This window comes from Syngnathus leptorhynchus, chromosome 3 (genome assembly GCF_054491065.1).
Source record: "Syngnathus leptorhynchus isolate UIUO chromosome 3, UIUO_Slep, whole genome shotgun sequence".
Taxonomy (NCBI): Eukaryota; Metazoa; Chordata; class Actinopteri; order Syngnathiformes; family Syngnathidae; genus Syngnathus; species Syngnathus leptorhynchus.
Genome location: NC_141197.1, coordinates 8,876,352 through 8,899,403, shown reverse-complemented (window position 1 = coordinate 8,899,403; position 23,052 = coordinate 8,876,352). Strand labels below are relative to the sequence as shown.

General features: G+C 38.2%; 1 protein-coding gene across 3 annotated transcripts; it reads left to right on the top strand.

Moving 5' to 3' along the window:
• The first annotated feature begins 10,086 nt into the window (after nt 1-10,086).
• On the top strand, nt 10,087-13,787 carry slc35c1 (solute carrier family 35 member C1). 3 transcript variants are annotated; one of them, XM_085908641.1, is made up of 3 exons: nt 10,087-10,231; nt 10,910-11,415; nt 12,215-13,787. In XM_085908641.1, exons 2-3 carry the CDS (start codon nt 10,941-10,943, stop codon nt 12,790-12,792), a joined length of 1,053 nt encoding a protein of 350 aa, XP_085764767.1. In that variant the 5' UTR covers nt 10,087-10,231; nt 10,910-10,940; the 3' UTR covers nt 12,793-13,787. The 3 variants fall into 3 exon arrangements, with proteins under 3 accessions (XP_085764767.1, XP_085764768.1, XP_085764766.1); XM_085908642.1 differs by having other exon boundaries at nt 10,167-10,265; XM_085908640.1 differs by lacking the exon at nt 10,087-10,231 and having other exon boundaries at nt 10,820-11,415.
• The last annotated feature ends 9,265 nt before the right edge of the window (nt 13,788-23,052 follow it).

Here is a 23,052-nt window from a genome sequence, read left to right as displayed (position 1 = left end):
AGTAGCAACAGCAGATGCAATTGAAGACAATCCTGGGGATGCCTGAAGGATATTTAGAAATAGAAATTGTTTTTGCCGATAGCAGGTTCATCCAGCAAGACTAACCTTCAACCAATTTTAATTAGCATAATTGTTTATTTAATTTTTGATTAGCTTGAAAATTGTCCAAACTAGAAATTTGTGTTTGAAAGGAGATGATTGGAGTACTTCACATTAGCATAAATGTGAGAATTTCTGTAGAACAGAAAATAATTCAGAATCAGCGGAAACAGACTCATTGAGACCCACATCATCATACTGAGAAAAATGAGCCATAAAAAAAAGGCTGTACAAAATATTAAAAGATAATGCTGGATTTTTATTGCATTGTTACATTCCATATAAGTATTTTCCTGGGTAATATTTTTGATATGGGGTTTTATGCTTACTTAGATGATGCAAGTGAGGTTTGTGGATGTATTGTTCTGTATTTAGTAGCGCTCGTGAAATGTTACTTGTTGCAAGAGGCTTGCACACTTCAGTTGTTTCCGCCCCTGTCTCTTCCGTCACCTGTTGTAATGGAAAAGCAATGGAGGCAGTGTGGTGCGGTGCCCGGTCGAGTGGTATGGTGTGGTGTGGTGTGGCTAATGGAAAAGTGCCATTAGGCTCTGACTGCATGCAGTCAACGTGGCGGATGTGGGAGCACACAAAAAAGGGACAGAGGACAGAAACAGCAAGGACTGACAACACAAACACGCTCAGGAGGAATGAGGAAACAGCGTGAATACGACTTGTATCTGCATATAAACTTTATTGACAATACAAAGGCAGAATTTAAAGTCTGCAACGGATTTTATTTTTTAAAATAATGATGAATTAATGTTTCTGCTTGATGTTGGATGGAGACTGCATGGTAGCAATGTTAGTCCCTCATGAGAGAATCTTCCCAAATTAAGGCAGATCATTTGCAACAATTACATTGGCACAATTACAGCGAACAGCAAAATTAAGATAAGAGAGTTTTTCATATATGCACATGAATAAGCACCATTCTACAGTTATCTACATGACCCACGCAAGCTGTTGGAGGAGCACAAACATGCAATCTGTATGGAAATGTTCTTGTCATGTCAAAGGGGAAGCAAGATACACAGAAAACCAAGCAGAGCAATTTCAAAACTGAACAAGTTAATGAAAATGCACACTATGCCATCATGGATGCTATTTTGCCATGGTGTAATTACATTTAAAGTTGCAATTTGTAATGTGTAACGTAAGGCCTACAGTGTTAATTGTTTGTTTACAATAATAAATTAATTCAGAAAATTAGGAGGGATGTTGTTTTTAATAATACAGCTGTGGTTTCATTATTTCTTGATTTCCGTGTCAACTTAATTCATTCCACACAGGGCTATCAAAGCTTATTTAGTACAGCCTACTGTAGAGTGATGGTTATTGTTTGCACACGTTCATGCATAATGTATTACTACTTCATTGGAATAAACAGTTATGCAAATAGAAATTTGTTTGGTGTTTACTCGGGTGTATTTGTTTTCAAGACAAGTTTCCCGTAATTGTTTTTTCAAAATTAAAAGATGCGTAACATATTGCTATCAAGGGACTGCCGAATCTGATGTGCAAGTCTCTTGTTTTTCAAACAAGCACACATCTATTTATGTGTTTTTTTTTTAGGTGTTTTTATTATGGAAACTTAGTATTAAGTGAGACTTTTTGTTTTGTATTATTTCTGATACATATCTTATATATGCTCCACTCTACATGCCAGACCTTGGCAAAGTCCAGCCCGGGTGCTGCATCCAGCCCACCTACAATCTCTCTCAGCCCTCACAGTGACACTAACATGCCCAAATAGGTGTTTTATTCAGAAAGTTGTGATTTTTATTTGCACATGTATGGAAGCTCATGCACAGAACTACACCAGGACTAGGGAGTGTCTGCACTGAATCTCAGTCCTGCTATGGATGCTGCCAGCACTCTTATGTAAGAATTTCTTGGAGTTTGACAGTTCATTTGCACAGCCAAATTATCTCTAACTAAATAAAATGCTATTTAATACGTTCCAAATTATAGTTTCCAAAGCCTTGTCCAAACCATGAGCTGATCAAAACACACATACATGTACACATACATGGACGCACTCAGGCATGCCTGCATGTAGGCACACACTTTGGGGTGCCCAGTCTGCTGGAAGTCCTGCAACTGTGTGCTGCTAGCCCATGAAATAAGCTGCTCCCCCAGTGTTCCACTATGCACTTTAATTTAGAGCTCCAGTGGCCAGAATAACATTATGTGACCTGGTTATCCTAAGATGCCCCTCAGAGGTGTTTTTACTGTCTTTTAAAAATAAAAGAAGAAAATCCTAATAATGTATAATTTTTCACCCCTATCTGAACCTAGTTTAATGAAGCAAACAAATAATATTACTGAATGAATGTCACTAGAGGTGAATATTTTTGTTTGTAAGATACAAACAAATTAAGTCTTCTGCTTTTGTATTTAACTTGTCATGGCTCAAAATTACATAAAATTAGTTGTTCCACTTTGAAAAAACAACAACACCACCACCCCAGATTTGGGCCATAGATCAATTGGAGCTAGAAAATTGTTTTGGCATCCTGGAATTTTTCCAGGAGTTTTACTAATTAGCACTGGGGCCAACCCAAGCCATAGTTTACTGAGATTTGTGTCTCCTTGTGGCTATGAATGAGCCATCGGTTGTTTGCATTTGACTTTCAATATGAGAAAAAAAAACATTATTAGTCCTAACTCTACAAGTTCTAGAAGTTATCTTTTGAGACTACATGAATCCAACTTAAACGCAAACTCCTCAGTTTACATGTTGTTTCTTTCTTTATTGGAAAGCCACGAGTTTGTATTGACCACCCTGTTTTGGTCTCAGCATTCTGCCCCTTGATAAGGGAACCCATTTTGCCCTTTTGTTGTTTTGTGCTAAATTTTGGGTCATTCAATAATTGATCATCATAACATTAATATTGGTATGACTTGCATTACACAGTTTAGTGTGCAGATGAAACTTAGATCTCAAAATGTTACACGTACTCTAAATCATATCCAGCCATTTTTCATTCAGGATCAAGGGGAAACTGGAGCTTAGCCACAGTGACTGTGGGTAAAAGGTGACACAGATGGTCAATTTAAATGATGGATGCGGACCACAGCTTTTTATCAATGCTTCTCTGGGGCCACGTGACCACTGTTTAGGAAGTTAACCAGATGTAGAAGTTTATGTTATTGAGGTATTATGTTTGCCATGCATATCTATCCAAAGATGGAAAAAAAAAATTACCATGCCTAATTATTATGCCAAAACACAGATTGTATTGGCAGTATCAGATTTGGTTGCAAGCACAACTAGGCTATGTATGCCATCTAATTGTGAAGAGTAATGTTAGAACTTTAAAGTATACAGTGGAACCCCATTTTTCGTTGGGAATGGTGATTGGATCGGCCGTGAAGAGCTTTTTTCCCATGCTTCTTGAGAACGAACAACCAACGAGTGGGTCGGAGGAACTGCAATGTGCATTTGCGTAATGCTAACATTTTAGCCAACCAAGATGACACCCTATGATAGACCTTTTTTTTTTTTTGTAGGGCATTCATTCGTTTACTGTACTGATTATCCTAACTTATGGTTTCTGGTAAGCTGCACCTGTGAAGTCATGGGCCACATAAATAAGTCGCTTTCTACAGCTTTTCTTCAATGGGAGGCCATATGAATCTTTATTGATTCAATAAATGAAGTCAAATGCTACTCGTAGTGAAGTTGGATTGGTGAAATAGTGAAATATGGTGAAACCAAAATAGATTGGATGGTAGCAAGGTGAAAGACTTTCCTTTTGACCAAAATACTTGAGTAAATGCAATGGTGTAAAGGTCATTCTTGTGCACATAGATACATATGCAACCATAACCTCAGCTTCATAGCACTAAAAGTACAACCACCACACCGACCTAGAATATTATTACGTTTTCACCTCTCAATTTGAACTTCAATACAATGAGTCACTTTGTGGGTTGTGCAAGTACATGTTCTCATTGCTACAATAATGACCTTAATGCAGCAAATAGACAAAGCCATCTGCCAAACAAACACTGTTTGCCTGGAAGCTGAGCAACCATGATAATAAATCTCTGTCATTTAAACAAGCTCAGCATATCAATCTATTTCTTGGAAGAGCAGGACTCTGATACATCACATTGAGATAATGGGGCATGCGGAATGCTTTTTATTTGCTTTGAAATAAATCAAATCATTTGCTACAAGTAACTAAACTAGTAGCCACTCGCCTACTTGAATCGGCTCTGAAGTCGTGGAGGAAGGAGGAAGCAGTAATTCATTTGCAAGAGACATTATCCTCTCTCAACCCAAAAGCAATGAGTGGGTTTTCCAAGTATGCCATTAAGTACTACTTTTTGTTTTACATATATAAACGCATGCAAAAATGAGTTACAGTTGATGATTATCACTAGATGTGTCATATTTCTATTGCCAATGAATATATTTATTAAAATCTAAAATAAAATAGTACTTTCAACAACCCATACTCCCTAATGCTATTACGCTTTCTGTTGCCATAAATCTTATTTTTTGAGGCAGCAGCAAACCAACTAGTTCATATTCAACAGCCTGTGAACTGCAGTAATGAAGGAAGATACCATATGGCTAAGATCAAAACCTCTCCTCAACTGGAAAGAAAAACTCGGCTAATTAAATAGGCTTCCCTATTAATTCAGCCACTGTAATTAGATGAGAATTTATTCCGCATAAATTTTTCACTATGTCAGCAGAACCATGTCCAGAGCCTTGAGAAAATGGTGAATACCACTCATTTTTAACATCTCCCACAACTCTTAATACGCTCATTCCACTGAGCTTGGAAAAAGAGTTTTAAATATTCAGAATTTCATTTGTCCCCTCACTTCTTGATTGGCTGTATAAATATCAATAAGAACTGATGTACACAAAAACACCCAAATACTTCTCTGTCTTCATTTATGTTCGAGATAATAAAGCCCAAAATATCCAAATGGATAACAAACACAGCTGTAGGGAAAAGTCATTTGTTTTCCAAGTTCATTTCATTCATTCACTTTTGAGCATAACTCAATGTCATCTTGCGTTGATCCAATTTATACAACCGTGTTTGTGACTTCAGCTTGTGAGATAATCAATCAATTTCCACCCAGGGTGTGGAAACATTTGTGATTTTTGTTGCATTTTATGCTATCTTTGTAACTGAGGCAACAAATCCATATCACTTTCCCGCGCCTCAACTTAATGTTGCTCATGTGTTGTATTGTAATGTAAAGATATCTTGACATTCAAATGATAATGCACGAATGAAAAGCAGAGCATCAGTGAGTTAGTATTCATCAACAATCTACAGTAGAGGCAATAGGACGAATTTATTTGAATTAAAGCAGCATCCTGTAATTGGAAGGAGTCTTAAAATCTGTTATTATGATTCGATTGACTGACGATTAAAGTCTGTATTCATTTGCATTAATATTTGATTGGAATTGACTGAGAAGTACAACTTTAAATAAGCCCTTTAGTCTGTCTTCTGTGAAAAGGCCTGTGTTTAAAGAGTGCACGGCTACGCCACTTAACCACAAACAATTTAGCACTTAAACAATTCCCCTGCTTCACTATGATGGCATGACACCTCTTAAGGAACGCTGGAGTGGTGTGTGACAGCATGCAACAATTAGAAGGAACGCGGCCGCTTTTAAATGCAAAATGGGACCCAATATTCAACCGGTCTGGGAACAGCTCAACCCCTCTGAGCAGGTGTCATTCAACAGTGTGAAAACTATGCTTTGGCCATTTGCCAACCCATCATTTCAATTTAATTATAATACCCCTTTGTATTTTGTAAATTGTAAACAAGAGATTGTGATTGAAAATATGCCACCATAGCAAGCTCTAATGAAAACAGTGTTGATTCAAACACGTAATGTATTCTGAAGTATAGTTTTATCACTGCTGAGGTGTTTTTGAAGATGACTCTCGTAGGAGGTTTTCTTTTCACTTTTTGAGTCTGGATAATACAAAAAAATAATTGGCAATTGTGAGTCACACAGTACAACATGATAGTTCTGCCATCAAAATCCACTGCAGCATGGATGTGTTCAAAGCAAATTGTATGTAATTAGAGTTTGTTTATAGAACAGCACAACACGAACAAAGTCATCTGACTGCTTCAAAAAACTATTTCTAAACTCATTATTTAGGTGTGGTGGCCTGATATTGTGGAATTTCATGTAATTGTGCTATTGTATTACCATTTATATCATTTTCTACTATTGATACTATTTTCGTCAAACATTAAAAAGGACTCGTTATGAAAAAAGTATATTTTTAATTTTTGTATACAAATGGTTGGGTCGTTATGGTGGATGCCTACCCATCAAGTGTAAAATGAAAAAAAAAAAAAATCATTCGTAATCTAGTGCAGAAAATGTGTCAGCACCTTACATAGACAGTGTCTCCCCACTGAATCCAATCTGGGAAATGATCCACTGAATGTTCTGCCGTAAAAAATACTATCACTTATTCTACTCTTACTATTATGATTACGACTACATCAGGGCTTCTATAGCCCAATCAGTGGTCCCAGTTAAGCCCCACCAACATTTTATATGGTATTCTGAAGAATATTTCTAAAATATTTTCTCAGTTCCCCTATGTATTGGTCAAGCCCACCATTTAGTCCCCCAGTAGAGAAAAATATCCTGGAGTCAATCCGAGCCTTTCCTACGTACGGTCCGAGTAAAATAACTGCCAATAGGCAAAATTTCCAGCAGAAAATTGAAGTTTCGAATAAAAACTACCCAATGACACCTTCTGTCAAGGTTGTTTCGAGAGCAATTGTAAACAAGAGATACCCGAGCTCTGACAATGGTGCAGGGGAGTGAAAACACATGCCTGCCGAACACCCAAACTAACTTCATTTTCAGTCTTGCATTCAGTGACGACTGCACTTCTGGTGACCTCGCAGGCAAACACTTTAACTTCCCTCCAAATACTATAATACTGCTATAATACTTATATAATTCAACACACATTAGCATTATTACCAAGATAACCATTGTGGCTAATTTCAGTTTTCCTTGGTGTAATATTTACCTTACTGATTATTTCATTGCATGTAGATTTTGAAATTCTTCATAAAACGTTACTGATTTTATTTTCATTTATGTATTCAAATGTATTCACTATTCTATAGCTGACATTTTGTTTCTTCCCGGAGCACCTGTTCTCCAGACTGTATGGTCTTATAGTGATCATTTGATTGATTTACCTTCCGCACTTGTTCGTTTTGTGAAATCAATCTTAAATCTAAGACTTAATTTTTTTTAATTGATTATTGTTAATGATGCATCCTTCAATCAACTTTTCAATCTGCCCTTCCTGTTGGTTCTAACAGCTGTGTTTCCTATATTATGCAAGAATTATTCAAATGTATGGAAATTAGACTTCAGTAATATGTATGTGGCACGGAGTGAAGAGGCTGTTGTTGCACTAGAAATATTATATTTTCTTTTGTATAATGTGTTTGATTTATGACATTTATTCACATTTTGATTGTTACAGAATGTGACATTACAGCATAGGTGAGCGTTTTGTTGAAAGGGACATTTGGACGCTTATTTTCAGCCTTGCTACTACATAATATTAATGAATTAATTTATGGAATTTAATCATTTCATAGTTACTCGGCCCTTCTGTATCGCCTCAATTAATTCACTTATTTTCCTCGCTCCAAGGACATGCCGGATAAGTGAAAGGGGAAATGTAATTGCCTGTATTTTTTTTTTTTTTTTTGTCACCGACGATCATGTTCCGTTAAATCGCGACCTGTATATCTAACTGTGATGTTTGTTTCTTTGACGGTACATACTAACTCTGACCTCCTGAACATAAATAGGAGCACTTAAGTAAAAGGATAAATAAAAATCTTGGTCAAAGATAAAAACAAAAGCATTGTATCCACTTTTTCCTCCACACAACTGCCACTGCTGACTGTGGGATGAGTCATCTGACTCAACTTGGTCTCTGATGACAGAACAAAGGGAGACACATCAGTACAACAGTGATAAGTAGGACACTTGCACTTACTATACTGCAACAGCATTTTATGTTGCTGAGCTAGAATAAGACAAAGAATGACCAACTTGAACCAAATAGATAAAGAGCTTCTCATTGGCTCTATTGAGCTGTTGATTCCTGAGGATAGTTCATTTATGTTTGCTATGTTATGTACAAAGTATTTGTACTGCAATTAAATAATTCCTTTGCTCATTTCCCACATATTGTCTCAGAAAATTATGAGCGCGTTGACTTTGGAAGATTTAAAACGTTAACAATAAGCACCCGACCCCTAAATAGCAATATTTTCTCACGTTGTGGCACTTGGTGGAGTGGAAAAAAAATATCGATCCTTTGCTCCCATCTCGTGTCTTAATGCAACATTACATCTAAGGGGTGAACCTGATACGACACGGGTGAACGGGAATCTTCGAGATTGCTGTATTTGTCCAGAATGTATTTTTGACACTGAGTTTTTCAAAGGGTTTACGTTTTTCCTAGCAGATATGTTTTTTCTTTAAAGTTTGACCTGTAAAACCTTGCTTAAAATTGCTTCTCGTGAATATTACTACTGATGTCCTTTCATGAAAAAAACAAGGGCAGATTTTGTTTCAGTGCAAAAAATTAAAATATTCCAAAAAGTGTACTTGCATCTCTGATTTAAAATTCTGCCTAAAATATCGTGTAACCAATAAGATCCAATTGCCTTCAGAACTCACATAATAATAAAAACAAATACAGTGGATCCTCGGTTTTCGAACGTCCCGGTTCCGTATTCGAACAAAAAACTCGAGATTTTTGTGCTTCGGATGTCGGACGAAATTCGGTTCCCGAACCTCGCGAGATGAGCCGAGAGGACCCGCATGCCAACTGACTCCGTTCGATATTACATTCTCGTTACTCTGAGGATTGCATCAACTCTAATCATGCATCCAAAGGAAGCAAGTGGGAGCAGTAAAGAGACGCTCCTGAAGCAATGCGACAGTGAGCGCCCGGCCGGCGCGCTCCGGTTGCGCGATCGGACCAAATGAAGCTCCCTGCGCACTGAGGTCCGCTTAAATTTTGAAAAGTCCATAGGACTTTAAAACTATTTTCTAAATTTCAGCGACGGCTCTGTCTGTCACAATAATGCGACCAGCGCGGTGCAGTTGCGCGGTCGACGGCGCGCTACGGTTGCGCAGTTCGGCGGTGCGCTGCAGTTGCGCGATCGGACAAAATTAAGCTCCCTGCGCACTGAGGTCCACTTAAATTAAGGAAAGTACATCAGGACTTTAAAAATATTTTCTAAATTTAAGCGACGGCTCTGTCACAATAATGCGACCAGCGTGGTACAGTTGCGCGGTCGGTGACGCGCTACGGTTGCGCATTTGCGCGATCGGACAAAATTAATCTTCCTGCGCACTGAGGTCCACTTAAAATTTGAAAAGTACATCAGGACTTTTAAAATATTTTCTAAATTTCAGCGTGGGCTCTGATACAATACTGCGACCAGCGCGGTGCAGTTGCGGGGTCGGCGACGCGCTACGGTTGCGACACTGTAACTGTTTGACCCGGGGGTGTATTCCAGAAAGCGGGTTATGTGAAAACTGAGTAAATTGATATTTAAGTTTAAATCAATACTGACCTTGTTTAATAGCGCGAGTCCATTCAAAATAATAAAATTAAAGCCACAGTGAGGTGCAATCACAGCATGGCAAAACATGGCTTACCTTTTTGACTAATGCTTTTGTTTCATCTTGAATAGCTTCCAAGTCATTTCTTTCCTCTATTGAATTGCACCTAAATGAAAATAAGATTTCATTCATATTTAAATTCATAACTCTAGATAATGCTACGATTTTATGGTTAGATGTTACGTCAATGAATTCATGCAATGCGCAAGTGCGCATCGAGCAGCAATTTCTCTCTCTTCCTTGCTGCTGCAGCCGTGTTAATGATAAAGTAAAGGTGATCTGTTTTTCCTCAGTAGTCATGGTTACTCGTGGTATCGAGGCTCGATTAATAATGACTTTTAATAAGAGTTGTGCACGCGCATAACTCCAGGTGAACATACGAGCTCAGAGTTGATTGAACTAACTCGGCTCAGATTTCTGGAACCGAATACTCTCCCATCTCAGAGTAAGTCAACTAAGAGTTCAGGGATAGACTCAGAGTAAGTTGAACCTGCTTTCTGGACTAACCCCAGGATCTAAAGCAAACAAAGACGTAGAATATGTTCATGTTTTAGTGGGACTTGATTCATGTACTGGTGTTCACGATAAGCATTTTTTTAAATTAAACAATTGATTGAAAGAAGCGGTTAATTTGTAAACCATTAGTATCGACATTCCTTCCTTTTTTATTACCAAAATAAATCTTCATTTGTTCTACAATTTCCGCGTGATTTCGTGATGTTTGGCGTTTGCGTAATAAGTAAGTTTAGATTCAGATGGACATAAAACCAAACTCAAACAAGGAAGTGTGAGCATGACAAAGGGGGACGTCATAAACGTTGACTTCCGGAGCTATTATTTATTTTCAAGATAAAAGGCATAAACAGTACAATGTTGCATTTACGTGAAACTAGCCACCCAGATAACAGTTGGGCAGAGATCACTTTATTTTTGTAAAAAAAAAAAAATTATCCATAGGATAGTGAGCATGTTACTTGTACGGATATGACATATATTTTGTCTTTACTTTTATAGCGGCCAGCCGGCAGTGACGTTGGTGTTGCGTTCAGTGTAGTCTCGTCCGTAATTGTAACAGTTCGTTAGCATCATACAAATGACCGTTTTTCATTTCAATCATGAACAGGACGCAACTGAAGCGGTCCAGTATTTTGAGGATGGCTGGTGTGGAAATGGTGGACCGAGATGGACTCGGGGAGACCTTCATTCTCCGGGCTGCCAGGATCGCAGTAGTAGTAGCGCTGTACTGGTTCGTCTCCATAACAATGGTCTTCCTCAATAATCACCTTCTGGACAACCGCGACCTGGACGCTCCTCTGTTTGTGACATTCTACCAGTGTGTTGTGACTGTGGGGCTCTGCTGTGTGATGCAGTTGTTGTCCTCCGTGTGCCCATCACTGATCGACTTCCCGTTGGTCAAATTTGACATAAAGACGTCCCGCGAAGTTCTGCCCCTGTCGGTGGTCTTTATCAGTATGATAACCTTTAACAACCTGTGCCTGAAACATGTCGGAGTGGCCTTTTACACCGTGGGACGTTCCTTAAGCACTGTTTTTAATGTGTTGCTGTCATATGTGATACTGCAACAGGCAACTTCCTTCAAAGCCATGTGGTGCTGTGCGATCATTCTTGGTACGTTTCTCTTATTCTTTGCAAGCCTATTCGGAAATCTTGATGTGATCTCAGAGAAACACTAGCATCACAAAACAAACAACATAAAAATACAATGAGCTACAATTGGTTTATCATTTAAATCAGGGGTGTAAAAAGCTACAAAACATACTGGCAAATAACTCGTCAAATATTTAAAAAAAATATATATTTTTTTAAAAGTGAAGAAAATTTGCAATTCTAGTAATGACACAAATTTGATGCACAATTTGTCTTCGCGGGCCACATAAAATGATGTGGCGGGCCGTATCTGGCCCCCGGGCCTTGAGTTTGACACGTGATTTAAAGTAACAGCAAGTTTTAATTGGAGCAACCTGCTAGTATTATTATCCATCCACTGATCCATCTTATTTTCTGAAACGCTTACTGTCGAACAAATGGCAAGTGACTTTTACTCAGTGGCACAGCATCAGATAAACAATAGAGCGTTTTCCAATTCCGGTCACCAATCCCAGCTTCGGCCTCCCATGTTCTAGCGCTGACTGTGTGGGCTTTCTTGCACAAGTGTGCACACTCGCTTTCAACAGATGTGGCTGTTGGAATTACCATTTGAACTCATAAGTGGAGGGTCAACACACTTTTTGCCATTTAAAGTGCCCATGATTTTTTTATTTCAAATTACTTGGACAACTTGTAGGTCACATTTAATGATGGAAAAAGGGTTGAAATTAATTACCTGGTCATTATTCTTTTATAACACCAAAAAAACCTGGTATTTGAGGTAGAAACATATCATCTTGCTTGTTTTGTTGTTTCTTAGGTGGATTCTGGCTTGGTGTAGACCAGGAAGGCCTGACAGGTTCCCTCTCCTGGTCAGGTGTCTTCTTTGGTGTGGTCGCCAGTGCTTGTGTGTCTCTCAATGCGATACTCACAAAGAAAGTGATGCCCGCGGTGGACGGAAACATCTGGAAACTATCCTACTATAACAATATCAATGCGTGCGTCCTCTTCCTCCCACTCATTCTTGTATTTGGAGAAGTGGGACGCATCATTAGCTTCAACCGCCTCACTGATATGTGGTTCTGGGGCATGATGACACTTGGAGGAGTGTTTGGGTTTGCCATCGGTTATGTCACAGGCCTGCAGATCAAGTATACCAGTCCGCTGACACACAATGTCTCAGGGACCGCCAAAGCTTGTGCTCAGACTGTCATTGCAGTGATGTACAACTCTTCCAGTAAAAGCCTTCTGTGGTGGACCAGTAACATGTTGGTTCTAGGTGGTTCTTCAGCCTACACGTGGGTCAAGGGCAGAGAAATGAAGAAGACTCCTTGCAATTCTCAAAATTTCACCAAAGACAAATTGACAATTGGGGAGAAAGGAAACACAGGCGTATAGTGCACCTGTATTGGTGGTGGTGGGGGGGGAGTAGGCATTTTAAATGAATCCTAGAATTTCAGTCATTTTTTTAGTCTGCTTTAGATTATTTTTGCAAACGATGTGAAATTCACCTCTAGTCTTTCAGGGTTTATTGATTCTGTGGGTTTCTAATTTCATATCACTTTGTGTAATTATGTGAACTTTTTATGCCTTTGTATTCCATACTATTAGTTGTACCTTGACATGTACGTTTAATTGAATCCAGACTGATCTAATAAGTTTTATTTATGCTTCACTTTACAATTGCCTCACAACACAACACTATTGATTGAGAGATGGTTCTTTTTTTAAAAAGAATTGTAAGGTTACAGTGGAGGAAAACAGTATTTGATCCCTCACTAATTTTGTAAGTTTACCCACTGACAAAGAAATGAACTGTCTATAATTTTAAAGGTAGGTTATTTTTATAATGAGAGGCAGAATATCAAAAAGAAATTGAGCTCTTTGGCTTCAATTCTGTCTCTCATTGTTAAAAATAATCTACATTACCTTTAAAATGATAGACTGTTCGCTTCTTTGTCAGTGGGCAAAATCAGTAAGAGATCAAATCATTATTTCCGACACTGTATATACTTTTTATTTTGTATTTGTTTGTTTCAAAGACTGACTTAAGTCATAATTTGTATGCCACTGCCAGAGGGTGAAAATGTATTTGATAAACATGCATACTTTTTTCAACTGACATTGTTTGTTCTCTTTGCATGTGCCTCTCTCTTTGAACATGAAGGGCTATCACTATATTTATCTATTCACCCATGTTTTCTAAAGTAGTTAGTGGCTTTAAAAGTCGACACATCTCAAATGTCTGGGTGTTGAGATGCTAAACTAAAAAGGCCAAGCTAGATCATTTTAAACCTTTAATGTTACCTACAACCTGTACAAATGCAAAACTGAAGAGTTTTAAAGTGGAAAAATTAAAAACATACGTTAACCTTGCACTCCCATAAACTAATATAATTTTTTTACGAAACCTTTGACGTGCACTTCGATTCTTTGTGTGACTCCCCTCATGGAGTTCTTTTATCTTCGAACATATGAACATACGTGAACTAAAAACATTTATTGATGTGTGAAAACACATTACACGCTCAAGTTAAAATAACATAATGGATGAAAGAGTTTTTCCAGTGTATAGTATATTCATTAAACCTCTGGCCTTTCTAAATCTCTCATCAAGGTTTTGCCTCATTAGCATGCCCCTCCACTTTAATGCACAACTGCCCTCGGATGCATATCATGAATACTAAGCAGAGGTATTTGCTAAATTCAGGTTTATGGAATTGACGCTATACTCAAGATTTATCCCATGATGGTGAGAAGTGACCATTTATTTTGTTGATGAGTGTGACTTTGACTTATCCCGGATGATGTGTGATAGGCAGGTACAGCTAGGACCAGTGATGTCAGTGATGCATTACAAGATGCACATTTTTGAGTAACAGCCAGTCTAATGTGTTATTTTTTTTTCATCAAAAGTAATCAAACAACGCAAAACGCTATTTTGTAAAATATATTTGCTCCAGCAATTTAAGTGAGAGAGAGAGTTAGGGTTGACAAATTAGTATCTTGATTGTATGATTATGTTGGAATGTAGATTGAAATTATTAACTTTGTTAAAACCTTTCACCTTTTCTTGACTCTGGAAAGTTTCCACATTCAGTTTTTGCTTAGTTATTTAAAAGCTCCACTAGTTCTGTTTCTTCAACCTTGTATAACAAAGAGCTAAGACCCATTCCACAGCTGCTGAGGTGACCACCAAACTTCTCCACTCTCGTCCACTCTCACACCCACCCTGTTTTCTCTCAATAATGTATCCCTTGCAAGAGGTCTAAATCAGTCTGCTGTCAAGCACCTCTGTACCACACAGGGTGCTGATGGCATTCTCCGCAAAAGGGCCAAACTGTCTCAGGTGTGTTTTCTTGCAAAGAAAAAAACACTAACAGAGAGAGAGGGAGAGAATATCATAGGCAATCACAACTTTATTAAATATTATATTATTATATATTATATATAAAGATATTGAAATATTTGAAAATGTAATATACAATGCTGAAGGGGCAAAACTAAGCACTAAACACTGCTTTTTCCTTAGACTTATTGGCAAGGGCCGAGATTCAAACAACAAAACAAAAGATTATGCCCAGAAACCCAGTACCTTTTGTTTAAATATAAATTCTTTGATACATTAATTAATCAGTACTTCCAAATTGAGTGTTCAATGTGTCTTTAGCTGGGGAATGAGAGATCATAAAATAGTGTTTTCATACCCAGAGGATTTTTTAAAATAAATTCAACGACTGCCTCGCTGCTGCAGTTCTGCATAATGACACTTGATGGCAACAACACTTCACTTCAGTCAGTACAATCAAAGCTAACTTGAAGTAATATGCTTAAATTTTGATAAAACCCTTTTAAATATGATGGTTTTTTTTAATGCTCTCTATTGAAAGGACAAGCCAAAACACTTTGTGTTTACCTTTCATGTGCTCTCTGTATTTTTCCAACCACTATTATTCCATGGCTCTTGCAGAAACTTCCACTTAGCCACCCATCTGTCATCTGTCAGGTTGACAAACACAAGCATACAAAAGCATCCCTTTTACTGGAACCTTAAACCTGTTAAACAAGCTGTATTTCTAGAAATCGTGAAAATGCCATTAATGTTGTTTACATGGGAAAATCACATCTCTGTATGACCACAATAGCCAAAGTTTATGTCCATGGACTCTTTTCTCCTCTTTTCCCTGCATTCAAATTTATTCTGCTCAAATGTCTGTGACATATTGCTATGTCCTGCAAAAAGGGTCCTGTGATTAGAGTCGGAGTGCAAACATAAGAAAAAGAGGGTTACGTGCAGAGTCGAGCGGGCGCAGCACCACTGCTTGTTTTGTAACCAGCGGCTGAAATTAAGTGTAGTGTTTCCAACATTACAGTGTGAGGTTTCTTGACCACAACAAAATCACACAATGTCTTATTAATATCTCCAGCAGGATGTTCAGTGCAATTACGAGCCACACATTTGATAGATAGCAGTCTTAGGTCACTAAATGGAGAGTAGAAATGAAGCGCACTGACCAGTTTGGCATAGATGATTTATGCTCAGCTTCCATAGAAAAGAATACCTTAAAAAAGTCTATCTGGCCTTGTTTGAGTTGTTCCACATTATAGTTTCTTTGATCGTGAAATTCTTCTTCATTTCTTTATTCAAAAAGGGACAACACACATCTATCAACATTGGACAATGAAATGTAGCAGTTTGTTAAACAAAGCAAATTCTCACCCTAAAATAAGAAGCATTGAAATCTACATCAAATTGCAGAACAATACAATCGTAATGACAAAAAAAAAAAATATTTGCGCAAGGATAGTGCACCTGAGTCTGTCTTACTCAGAGAGCCCAACCGTTTCAGTTTTTGGTTGGAGACATTTATATTTAACAGATAGCTGAACTGCTGCTGGCCCTCCACAATCAATGCATTTGATGATGCATTTGCTTACTGATTTGTTTCGTAACTCTGTGATTCTAGACAATATATTTTTTTAATGAAAGATTGCCCATGGAACTGAAATTACATCCTGTTGCTTTCTTAATTTGCATTAAATTTGCACAGGTCTGAATGTCCAGTCCACTGTTGCTTATCATTTCTATGGGTATATGTGGCCTGTGTGCACGTGAGATCAGGCGTTTGTGAGTTCTGTCCAACGTGCTGTCATTGAGGAACACACTGAGAGGATTTGCTAAACATAGCTCTTACTCCTAAGATGCAGACACATGCCGCGTTCTTTTACAGCTTTGAGCGGAGAAACTAAGACAAAGCACAATAAATCGGGCTCGAGCCAAAATCTGCAACTTACAGAGAAAATAGAATGTGAGTGTAAAGGTTTGCACATTATTCAACCGAAAATTTACAAAGCATTTATTGCTCAATGGGGATATCATTAAGGAAAAACAAAACAATCTGATGTTAGATTCTAACTTTTTTTTTTTTTTTATTATTATTTTGCATGCCAATTGATTTTGTCACAGATTTGAAGCTCTTCCTCTCTGCGGGTCTAACTGGAGAGAAATGTGAAAATTGTGTGATTTATTGTGAGAACCCCACAAACACACCTAAGACATTCTGTCCCAAGTTTAAACTCTCCACCCTCTGTCTAAGCATCAGGGTACATAAAGCGCATGCGCTACACTCTCATTGGAGTTTGCAAACGGGGAGGTGCAAGGATCTCTGCAGTAGACTTTTGCAGAGGAACATGCTGTATCAGATCTGTCATATATTGTAAATAAAAAATAATAACAGTCAAATAATAGCCAACCAGCTTAAAAAAAATTAACAAAGTACATTTACGGTTATCTTAGGGAGAAAAATGTACAAGTTTGAAGAAGACAAGATACCCAACAGGTGAGCAAGTTTTATATTGAGAGCCATATGTGAATATATATTTCAGGATACACATAGACAGCAAGCATCATGTCAATATGTGAGCGCTTGCATTAGTGAAAGGATTATGTCTGGATGTATCAAATGCTATAGTTATATTTTGTGTGTAATTCTTGTAGTACACTTGGTCATAAACTTTGCAGGTACACATGACTGTAGTCCACCCCTGGGCGACGGTATAATAGCAGGTCAGATCAAGTAAATGGTAAATTTTTAACTTTGAGATCATTAAGTTCCCCCAAACTATCTGACTTAATACTCCACAAATGTCAATGGTAAATTTAAGACGAATGTTATCTTTACTAGTGATAAAATTGTTATTTCTTTAAGCAGAGCAAAGATATGTTAATTTTCATTACACTCCACATTTGTCAGATAACCTGTATTCAAATATTATTGTAATGAAATGGAAATGCATTTTGTTTTATATTTCACTAAGAGTTGATCATGGCAAAGTCAGGTCGAACGATTCTGACGTTAGATAAACTAAGAATGAGGGATTTATCCATGAACATAAGCAAATTATTAATGAATCAAAATATTAAATGCAATATACTTGAAAATATTCATCCATCCATTTTCTGAATCGCTTATCCTCATGGCCTATTTGGAGAGTTCAATCCGCCTACCATGCATGTTTCTGGAATGTGGGAGGAAATATCCAGAGGAAATCCATGCACACATGGGGAAAACATGCAAACTCCACACAGGAAGGCCAGAGCGGGAATCAATCCCTGCACCTTTAAACTGCAATGCGAGGAAGACATGCTGACCAGAACATCCCCTAGATCGCAGGTGTCAAACTCCAGTCCTCGGGCCGCATCCCTGCATGTATTCGAAGTTTCCCTCGTTAAACACACCGAATTGAAATGATCAGTCCATCCTCACGTTTTGCAGGAGCTTGATAATGATCCTAATTAATTGAATCAAGTGTGTTTATGAGGGAAACTTTGAAAACATGTAGGAATGCGGCCTGTATTCAAAATATATATTTTTTTTTTAATCCAACACAGTGCCGTACTGTACATTTAATTTGATCTGTATAACTGAATAACAATAATATGCAACATAAACACAGCATACATTAATATGAGTATTACTATTCAAGTAATTCAACAAAATGGTTGCCAAAAAGTCGCACAAATAAACACCACATGGAGAAAAACTGAAGTTTATTGATGAATTAAATAATTATCAGGACAATTTTGCAATATAGACTACACATCTCGTGTAATGCAATACAAATATGTCAGAAACAACAATCCAGAAAAGTTTGTGGTGTTTACGCACATCATTAACGGGGATTTGGTGTATTTTATGACCCTCCGTACGGCTATATGGTCCTGATGCAATATGAATTACAACTGTGAGGGGAAATAGGTGCTTTCTTTAATTCAAGGAAGTATGATGTAAAATACTACACTCGATGTCCCGTTCTCTGAGTGTGTCTGATCCATCTCTGTGTGTGCTGGATTAGGATGGCTCAGGACGGATGAGTTAATTATAGGCACCTGCTGTCTAAGCGTGGTGTGTGTTGTCAGGTGTTGCAGCATGAGGTCGGCTCGGTTTGGAGTGCAGTGAGGAAAGGCGGAGTGAGGTGTGAAATTGCGTGTGCAAATGGTTTGCCATGTGCTCTGTGCGTGTTTGCTTTCTCACTTTCTAATCGCTGACGGCTGATATCACTGACCGCTGATCAGTCATGGCACGTTTACAGGATTGTGGGAATGCAAAGAGACAAGCTTGCACACTCATAATATTCTGCTTTAAAAACAGATTCGCTAACAGTATCAGGCACAACATTATATCGAGATACATGGATGGATGGATGGATGGATGGATGGATGGATGGATGGATGGATGGATGGATGGATGGATGGATGGATGGATTGGGTGGGTGGGTGGATGATAGATAGATAGATAGATAGATAGATAGATAGATAGATAGATAGATAGATAGATAGATAGATAGATAGATAGATAGATAGATAGATAGATAGATAGATAGATAGATAGATAGATAGATAGATAGATAGATAGATAGATAGATAGATAGATAGATAGATAGATAGATAGATAGATAGATAGATAGATAGATAGATCCTCGGGGGGAAATTTAGGAGCCACCAGTTAAATACAGAAACGCACACATATATTTTGTCAATGTCAACCACTTCTGCAATTTGATGGTGATACTATAAAAGCCATGCATCGCTTTTCTTTCCATGACAGTCCGTCTGGCTCCTTCATCTTACTTGGCTTTTGTTGACATTGAGACATTCACTTAGCAGGCAGCAGGTCATCCCTCGGGTCCATCATCTTGATATATTTTTGGTGGTGTCTTATTTGCTCCTGTTTAGTGTCCTGGACTATAGAGTCCAGTCCATGGCCAACCCTCTTCCCACTTTGTATGCAGTCTCAGGATGCTGAACAAAGTGGAACCCTCTCTGTATTGTAAGAAGCTTTCTTGTTTGATATCATTGGCTCCCTGGTCAGTAGAATTCTGTCGAATAGGAATCTGCTTACTGACAGGGCATAGGTGTTAATGGCCCGGCTCTTGTTCTTGACGTTCAGCTGACTAGTCAGGGTCTGCCTTGGGCTGTATCACATATAATCTGGACAATGCAGGCCGGCATTGTGTAACAGTTTGGAAAACGTTGGATTGATGGTTGGATCGATCGTTGGATGGATGGCTGGCTGGCTGGCTGGCTGGCTGGCTGGCTGGCTGGCTGGCTGGCTGGCTGGCTGGCTGCCTGCCTGCCTGGCTGGATGCATGAATGGATGCATGGATGGATGCATGGATGGATCTACCCATGCATCCATCCATGATGCATGAGTAGATGCATGGATGGATGCATGGATGGATGCATGGATGATGCATGGATGATGCATGGATAGAAGGTTGACATCTAATTAATTAAATTTTTGTGTTTTTTTATCAACATTGTGCATCTATGGTACACAGTTATCATTTATATGATCCAATTCTACAATTTCCAAACTTTATGATAACGTTCGTGTGTAAATAATTGATAAACGTGTGAAAGGATTTGAAAATGATAATTTGCTTGCTATACTGCAGGAGCTATAATACAAGCCTGTATCCTGCACAAGCCAAGTTTGGAAAAAGCTTGCTCATGTTTTATTCAAGAACCATTTGTGGAAATAATATTAATAAAGATTCATGATTTCACATCAGATTGAAACCTCCACCCCTTGTCCTCCCAACATAACTATCATCTTCAACATTACAAATTGTTTATCGAGTTGCATTCTGGAATATTTATGACAGCTACATTTCCACTCCCTTTTATCACAATGCAATACATAGTGAATATTAAATAACTAACAAACTATATTTTGTCACTAAGACAAGATATTTTGGTTTTATTATTATATGAAAAGTGTTTTGAGAAATTCTTCCACCTCCGGCCCTCCCTGTGTGGAGTTTGCATGTTCTCCCCTTGCACACGTGGGTTTTCTCCGGGCACTCCGGTTTCCTTCCACATCCCAAAAACATGCTTGGTGGGCCGATTGAGCACTCCAAATCGTTTCTAGGTGAGAGTCCGAATGCGAATGGTTGTTCGTCTCTGTGTGCTCTGCGATTGGCTGGCAACCTGTTCAGGGTGTCCCCCACCTACTACCCGATGACTGCTGGGATAGGCTCCGGCACGCCCGCGACCCCCGTGCGGGCAAGCAGTACAGATGATGGATGGATGGATGGTGTTTTGAGAAATTCTAAATAAGTTGTAGTAAATACTTCAGTGTTAAAGGGGACGCAAGTAGGTGAAATAGTAACAGCGGCAAGGACAGTGTTCTATCACTAATCTTGGCAGGTTGACTCCACCCTTTTTGTCGGGAGGTGTTCTGTCGGATCTCCAGGAAAGCCAGTTTACCTTTCCGCAAATCTCTGCAGCTGCATGCGCAAGCATCTGAGAATCTGGATCTATTTTGCATGCTGAAAAGGAAGGGATCTGCAACTTTTTAAAGGCCGAATAACCAATTTTGAAGAGCTAAAATCTTTTTTGGGGGGGGCTTCTAATTGGATTTACTAACTAACAAGCCATGACTTTGTTCATGTTCACCTGACGGATAGCAGCACAGTCTCTCTTACAAATAATTTACATTCTAAACTGCTCTCAAATGAACAGGTAAGTGCATTTGGAATCCATGTGTTGCATACAATGATGTCGTACAGAAACTAATGCGGTGATTTAGACAAATATTACAAGTGTGGATTTTCAGTCAAATGATTGTTGAAGAATTTGATTTCACAAGATATTGCCAATTTGTTGTACATTTACAGCCATTGAGCTAATTATGTGTTAGAAGATGAAATAAACTGTTTTTTGTAATTGCTTTTATATCTTTTTATAAGTATTTTGGCACTTTTATATAATCTATTGATTCATGTTAACAGAAGCAATTTAGCTTGCAATGATCACATTTCTTTCATCTTTCATCTTTTTAACTGTCATTTGTTTTAGCATTCTTACTTTCAGGACAATACTTGTAAAATCCACAAATCTCAAATGGGTAATCTCATACATTACATATACCAGGCACACCTTGGTGGCACCTTGACTTTCCCTTGGAAGCCCTTTTTCAGTTACGTAACACAATTAGTCGTGTGCTGAAGGTGCTAATTTTATCCTCTTGAAAAGCCTTAAGTCTCATTAATGCTGGAGTATTGGGTATCAGCAGCCGTGATTGACTTGTCGAATGGCTTACTTCAAATGTTCCTTCAATTGTGTCACGCAGAATTTTCTTCAGCAGTTCAAGATTTGATATGTAATTAAACTTCAAGTAGCCATCATGGTGTTAATGCAATAATCTCTGCCTTTTCTACATCTCTTCTAATATTCCAAACAAACCCACATTTTTCAAGGTGAAATGTTTCTCTCGTATTTTACCTTTCCAGATCAAAATAAATAATGTTCATTTTGTACTTACTTGATAATCCAGGCGTTAAAGTCAAGAAGGTCAAACGTCTCAATGCCATGAGCTTCGTTACATCACCGCAAACGTCTGTACTTTGCACAGCAGATTTAAAGGCCGCACAGGGGAGAGCTGATCTTTAAGTCCAAGGGCTTTACGCCAAACCATAACAAACCAACATGTTGCATCAATGGTGTGATGAAGCAGCATGATAAAATATCACTGTGAGATTTGGAAGACCCAAAATGACCATGAATAGTCACGTTAGAACTTTCAAGAGCTAGAAGTAAAATATTTTATGTATATTTTCATTGAACAAAGGTTTTATTCCATCTATTAGTTTGTTTTTCTGGGTTATCTGAATCGGGGAGTCACTTCTGAATCAACTTTGACAAAGCTTTGGGAAATGCATAGTAACGGGTCAAGGAGGGAACTCGCAAAATAAACAGATGTGTTAAAATACAGTAATAGCAAATTGTGCTTGAGATAACTTCATCTTACAAACACTCATAAACATTGGAAACACTACTAAAGTCAATGTGATTTAATGAGTTTTTCCTCTTACACAAAGTTAAGAAAAAAAACAAAAATTATTTGTAAAGCTGTGTAAAATATTTCTGGTAAAAACTGAATATTGCTTGAAGAATTTACTTGACTATAATACACTCATTTAAATAGTCGCAGAATGACCGTTTCTGAGAATTGCTGTGAAGTATGAAGCCAACTTCTGACACCTACGAACTTTCATTCAGGCCCAGGATCGTTCAATTGCATTCTACAGTCCTTCATCATTTCGTAAATCTCCTATGTGAAACCAAGCCAGCAGCAAGAAGCCCTCACAAAT